This window comes from Lactuca saligna, chromosome 4 (genome assembly GCF_052625555.1).
Source record: "Lactuca saligna cultivar CGN05327 chromosome 4, ASM5262555v1, whole genome shotgun sequence".
NCBI classification, from domain to species: domain Eukaryota; kingdom Viridiplantae; phylum Streptophyta; class Magnoliopsida; order Asterales; family Asteraceae; genus Lactuca; species Lactuca saligna.
In genome coordinates this window covers 13,448,052-13,454,545 of record NC_136420.1, presented here as the reverse complement: position 1 = coordinate 13,454,545, position 6,494 = coordinate 13,448,052, and the positions used below count along the sequence as shown (strand labels likewise).

At 37.1% G+C, this 6,494-nt stretch overlaps 1 protein-coding gene across 1 annotated transcript; it reads right to left on the bottom strand.

Annotated features, from left to right (window-relative positions):
• Nucleotides 1–5,493: 5,493 nt before the first annotated feature.
• LOC145039298 (putative mitochondrial protein AtMg00820) lies at nucleotides 5,494–6,018 on the bottom strand. The gene is made up of 2 exons (XM_078987366.1): nucleotides 5,644–6,018; nucleotides 5,494–5,553 (listed from the first exon to the last, which is right to left on the bottom strand). Exons 1-2 carry the CDS (start codon nucleotides 6,016–6,018, stop codon nucleotides 5,494–5,496), a joined length of 435 nt encoding a protein of 144 aa, XP_078843492.1.
• Nucleotides 6,019–6,494: the final 476 nt, after the last annotated feature.

Here is a 6,494-nt window from a genome sequence, read left to right as displayed (position 1 = left end):
ACTAAGAAAATATGTTTTGAACTTTCTTTAACCATTGGGAGTGACTACGTTATGGTGAAGGTATCCCATGATGTGGCGATGTTGGAAGTTTCATGGATAATTTAATGATCCCCAACAACTTGGCATCTATTAGTCACAATGTGGCGACCTTCTATCATGAAAACCCTAATTTTTTGGGTATTTAAAGGAAAGTGGGGAGGCTAGGGTTGCCCATCTTCAACCTCCATCACTCTCAAGCCCCCAAAAACCTAACCCTAACCCACCTTGAAGCACTTGAGCTCATTTTTAAGCCTTTTTGGTGATTTTGAAAGAAGTAGAAGAAGATTGACTGCAAGAAGCAAGCAAACAACACGCTCCAATCTATGGAATCATTTTGCTAGATCATTTTTAAAGATCTTTAATCTAGCTTTTCATCTTAGTGGTGTCATATACTGAATCATAAATCACTTTTATTAGAGGAAAAGTTGCAAGTGTGGATATGTGCGTGTAACATATTACGAATAATGATACACCCACCGGCACAGATTTGTCAAGCTCTCATCAACGTATGATACATTACGCTGAATCATAAAACTTTTAAAGAAGAATATAAGGGCAATAATAGATTGACGCCTCTAATAGCCTATGGTACATAGACTAACCATCGACATAGAGTTTCAAATGTTTATCAGTGTATGGTTTTACACAGTGAATCATCAAGTTTTATTAAGAAGATAAAGAAGGGAATCAATTGTTTTAGTCACGCTAAGGTGAAATCAACGTGAATCATTAACAATTTAACTCATCAACGAGAAATAGTTTAGACTTCCGTATCATGGAGTAAGTTGTAATCTATAATCAAAGATTCATCGTTAATCCATAAAAGGTACCATGTCATACCTCAGACTAGGAGGTCAGGGACATGAACAATCCTTTTCCATAAAAGGACCAGACAAGTATCTATTATGCTGATGACTATACAATGAGGGTAAGCCATTGGCTTTTGCTCAATGTTTTAACAGAACATGATACTTGATGCATACGACAAGCATGCTTCCAAGGAGAGGGTCAGGTGAGATATAAAAAAGATAAACACCCCAACCTTTTTATCAATTTTTTTATTCGAACCACGCAATCTCACTTAGAAAGTTTAAACAATGCTATACAGTCAGTGTGAGGAGATGACTCAATTTTCTCAGCAGATGGTCTCGTTGATGAGAAACTTAATGAGACTTTTTCACATACAACAACATGCTTCTAGGGACGATAATGTATCAAAAGTTGCATACTAGGCTTAACGTTTCCACCTCCAAATTTCTTTACAAATTGGTACAAAATAATAATATAATAATACAAACAAAAGAGTTAGTCAATCAAGAAAATAGTCTAAATAGTGAAATAGATGCAACTTTTTCAGAAAGATGCTTAAGACTCGTTTCATCAAATCTTTTGAATTGAATGGTCATTAATGCACTTCCATTTTCCAAGATATTTACCCCTCGAAATTTTGGCTATAAAAGAGAACAAACAGAGGTAATCATCGCAATATGATACAACTTACGATACACCACAAGTGATGAAACTTGAGGAGTCACAGATAGATTACAAGCTTCATATCCATCAGGAGCAAGAGAGAAGTTAAGATCAATCTTTGTAACCAACGAGTTAATTGACTCGAATCCATAAGATCATTTTGTTTTCAAGATTAACATGAAGGCATTCAAGGTCTTATCCGATCTTGATTCAGTAGATGAAAACAAGACGTGTTGCATTAATGGTTGATTTTTGCATGCATATAAATGTAAGTATAGGAGAAAGAAGGTTTTCCCAAGAATAAGCGGACATGATGCCTACTTTTCTTCTCAACACAAAGAGCATTGTTATCTTTTTGCTCTGAAGAAAGAAAATGTAGATAAATCTGAAAGATGTATAAGAGAGAAAAATGCTTGTAAATATTAGAAAAAAAAACTATGTAAAAGTTTATAATCATGATAAGAGTAGCATTTGTTTTTGTGTCTCTGTGAATTTCAAAATGCAAATAGAAGAAATGTTAAACCAAAAGTTAGATGGTGATTAAGTCAATGAAAGCATGCCAAGATTTGCAATTAATTTGTTTAAGGTTTTCTCATCCAATGCCTTAGTAAAAATTCTAGCCAACTGATCAGTGGATGGAATGTAAAATAACTCCATTTTTTCCTTTTGAACGATGTCCCTGATTAAATGATGACGAATTTGTAACGCCCGTAGATCCGGCTAGTCAATTTAGAGATAATAGGTGTCGAAAACGATTTTTTGACAAAAATACTATTTAGAATAAATAATCTTAACCAAGTTGTAGAATACGTCTCAAGGGTTCTGTACATATAAAGAGCGTTGAAATCCGAGTTATAACGAAGAAGTTATGGTCCGTCGAAGTTTTACGGCAAAACCAACACGACACCGGGAGACATAAATAGTGAATTTACGATGAATGAATTTTTATTCTTAGAAATCTAAACAAAAGTTTAGTATATGTTAAATCGAGAACATACAAAAAATAAAAAAAATAAAACGCCCAAATCTGACTTCGTATGAGGAAGTTATGAATTTTCTAAGATTTGGCTTGGCATTGCACAACCCGAAACTCGAATTTTAGATCGAGAGGTTTTTGGCCTACGCGACCTAAATGAGAATTGAAGATCTCATTAATAGGAACTCAACGGTAAAAAGATAGATGAAAACAGAGTCTGTATATAGAAGTTATGAATTTTACGCGGACATTTAACAATATAATCTTTTTGTACTATTAAATTTAAGACCGGTCGAGAATTAGCCGACGGAGTCAAAATGAAAGTTGTAGATCTTATTTTTACTTACGCATGAATATAAATAACGTCAAAAACGGAGGTTTTATGTGAAAGTTACGAATTTTAGAAGTCGGGAGTATATTGTGCGAAAATGGGTGATGTGACACAATCTTAGCCGTTGCTTTCTCCCCAAGTCTTGCCACTAGATGGTGACATGTGACACTTTAGCCATTTTCACCCTATAAATAAAACCTCTCCCACCCTCATTTTCTTCACACATTTCCCATTATTTCTTCTCTTTACTCTCTCTCTCTCTCTCTCTCTCTAGAACCTCTCTCTAGCCCCGAAACCCCCCGAAAAGCGTAGGGAACCTCCTAGCACGAGGCGGAAGCCTCGGAGTGCTCGACGGCTCCAACAAGAAGAGCTTTTCAGCTCAGGAACGCTGCTCCAAGCAAAGCCCGTTTTTCTATAAAACCCATTGTAAGTGAGCTACGCCTACGCTATTTTTAATATAGCTTTTATTTAATTATAGTAACGTTATTAGGAACTTATAATAAGTACTTGGGCTATTATTATGAGTTATATAAGTATTGTTTAACGCTTACATAATAGTAATAACAGCTAGAGTACTAATTAGTCTCGGCAAATAATATACTAAACTCTAGTGGTAATAATACTAGGTTTCGCTGAAGAAAATTATTTTTAAGAAGCGAAGCGCTGTCTGAGTTCAGAATCACCACCTTTTCAAGTGAGTGCATGGTCCCTTTCATCTTACACATATATATGAAGTATTTAATATAAATTACGTGTTATGTGTACATATGAAAATAATGAGAGGCCTCGATATAGATGTTATTGGTGATCCAGTCATCTAGCGGAGTATAGATGATGACCACAGACTATTCTAGACAGTCCCGTGGAACGCTAGCAGGCTCACAACCTGTAGGTGTTTATTTGAACTGTGTGCTCACCAGCAGTACTCCATCCCCTACATGGTTGCCTTATTTGACATGAATTGCCGAGGAACCCCCGAAACATGTGTTGTCACCCTGATGAAAGTCCCTTAGACTAGGTCCCTTGTGTTAGATGTTTTAGGGACGTAAAGTGAGGATAACGGGAACGGGTAATTGGGTTGTTTGGTTTGATAAAGTTAATAAACTTATTTACTGGGTTTGAAAACCCTATGTACTCACCAGGTTTCCCAACCTGACCCACTCAGTTTATTTATATAATAGAAGTTGATATGAACTCACATTACACTGAGAGATTAAGGAGATATAAATCACTAGTGATAATGAATGTAAGTTATGTTTATGCTTATGTTTTTGTATTGACAATGACATCCCAAATGTTTTAAAATGAATAAAAATACTTTTCTTCGGAAATGCTTTGATAACGTATTTATCATGTTTTACTGGGAACAAATTCTGCAACATTTTTATTAAAAAAGGTACTCTGACTTTTATAAAGCATAAACAAAATCGGTCTTTTCTGGCCGTGAAAATGGGGATGTCACAAATTTCGATGTGCTTGGTCTTGGAATGATGTTTTCGATTTTGTATCATTTGAATGGAACTTGTGTTGTCACAACAGATGGGTGTTTTTGTGAAGTTTAAACTGTAATATAATACCTGATTTTGTATCCATAGAATTTTAGCACAACATCTTAAAGCGGAAACATATTCAGCTTCAACGGTAGAACAAACTAGGGATGAGCAAATGGACCGGGGAACCGGCCGGAACCGGTACCGGAACCGGAACCCGATGGAACCGGTCGGGCCGGGACCGGGACGTTATTTTTGTGGATTTTTGGAACCGGGAACCGGTAGGAACCGGAACCGGTAGAACTGGCGAAAACCAGTAGAACCGGCAAAAACCGGAACCGTATCATGCTATTTTTCAAGGACCGGTTCCAACATTTGAAGACACGACTAGAACCGGTAGGAACCGGGAACCGATAGAACCGTCGGGCCGGTTCGGTTCTTGATTTTGGCCGAAGCCGGTTCCCGGTTTCGGTCCGGTTCCAGCCGGTTCCGGCCGGTTCGGTCCTTTTGCTCATCCCTAGAACAAACCATTGATGTCTATTTTTTATGGACTAGCTTACCAATCTATTTCCAAGCATTTGAGCTCCTCCTGAAGTACTTTTACGATCAATGCCACACCTGCCATGATCGGAGTCAGTGTATCCCACTAGCTTGAATTCAGAGTCATGAGGATACCATAACCCAATATTAGGTGTATGCTTTAAGTATTAGAAAATCATTTTGATAGCATGAAGGTGAGATTCCTTAAGACTAGATTGATAACAAGCACACAATATGGTAGCGAACATAATGTCAGGCGAATTAATGTAAGATAGAGTAGAGAGCCTATCCTTCCTCGAAATAGAGTTGTATTTACATCAGTACCACTTGGATCAATGTCGATAGACGTCGACGAAGACATCAGTCTTTGTCAGTTTGCAGTCATAGAAACCATACTACTTCAACATATCTGCAATATATTTAGCTTGACAAAAAATACCATCAATTAGTTGTTTGACCTGCAATCCCAAAAAGAAAGTTAGTTCACCCATCATGCTCATCTCGAACTTCTTGGTCATAACCTGTACAAATTCTGAACTTAGCTTTTCATTAGTGGATCTGAAGATGATATCATCCATATATACTTGAGCAAGAATGATATGAGATCCTGATTGCTTTATTAAGAAAGTGTGATCTCTCTATCCTCATTTGTATCCACTTGAGAAAAGATAGCTTGCCAGTGTGTCATACCATGCTCTAGGAGTCTGCTTTAAACCATATACAACTTTATCAACACGATACACATGATATGGAAACTCTTCATTTTTAAACCCTGGTGGTTATTTTAGAAATACTTCTTCTTGAAGATGTCCATGTAGAAAGGCAATCATGATGTCCATTTGGTAGACTTTGAAGTTCTTGAAGGAGGCAAAAGCTAGAAGCAGACAAATTGCTTCAAGTCTTGCAACAGGAGCAAACGTTTCATCATAGTCTAATCCTTCAAGCTGACAGAACCCTTGAGTTACAAGCCTATCTTTGTTTCTTATGACGATTCCATTGTCATCAATTTTGTTCCTGAAAACCCAACAAGTGCCAATGATGGTCTTTCCTTGAGGTTTAAAAACTAGAGTCCACATACGATGACATTCAAATTCATTCAGCTCATCCTGTATAGCTTTAATCCAGTCAGCTTCTTTCAAGGCATCAACAACATTTTTTGGTTCAATCATTTAGAAGAAGTTGACAAACATGCAGAAGTTGTTCTGAAAACCCGATCAGAACCTAGTCTCGGATAAACCCATATACGTACCAAAATATATAGCCACGTCGTGGTAGAGACAATCTCAAAACAGTCACGGAAAACCCCATCACCACGTCATGGCATCCTGTTGTCACGTCGTGGGAAAACGTCTGAGGGCAGAATTATTTCCAAGGTCCTTAATATGTAAATCCTTTTGCCCAAACTTTCCAGAAATTATATATGGATCCTATTGATCCCTAAAAATGTAAACTTTATGAACATGCATGCCTCATGGATGGCTTCCATCAAATCTAGGTCAAACGAGTAGAAAATGTACCTAAACTCATGAAAGGACCCCAAACCACAACCATTTATCAGATCTACAAAGTATAGTGTCCTTGGGACTCTTAAGAATCATAAAGTTGCAAACTTTATCACTTTGGTTCACTTAAAATCCATCAAAGA

What these genes read in the sequence shown, in the direction of transcription:
- LOC145039298 (XM_078987366.1), bottom strand. Translation starts at nt 6,018, where the DNA reads ATGATTGAACCAAAAAATGTTGTTGATGCCTTGAAAGAAGCTGACTGG. An exon ending in ATGGACATCTTCAAGAAGAA is followed by an intron (nt 5,554 to 5,643) that starts GTATTTCTAAAA and finishes GGTTTAAAGCAG; the next exon opens with ACTCCTAGAGCATGGTATGA.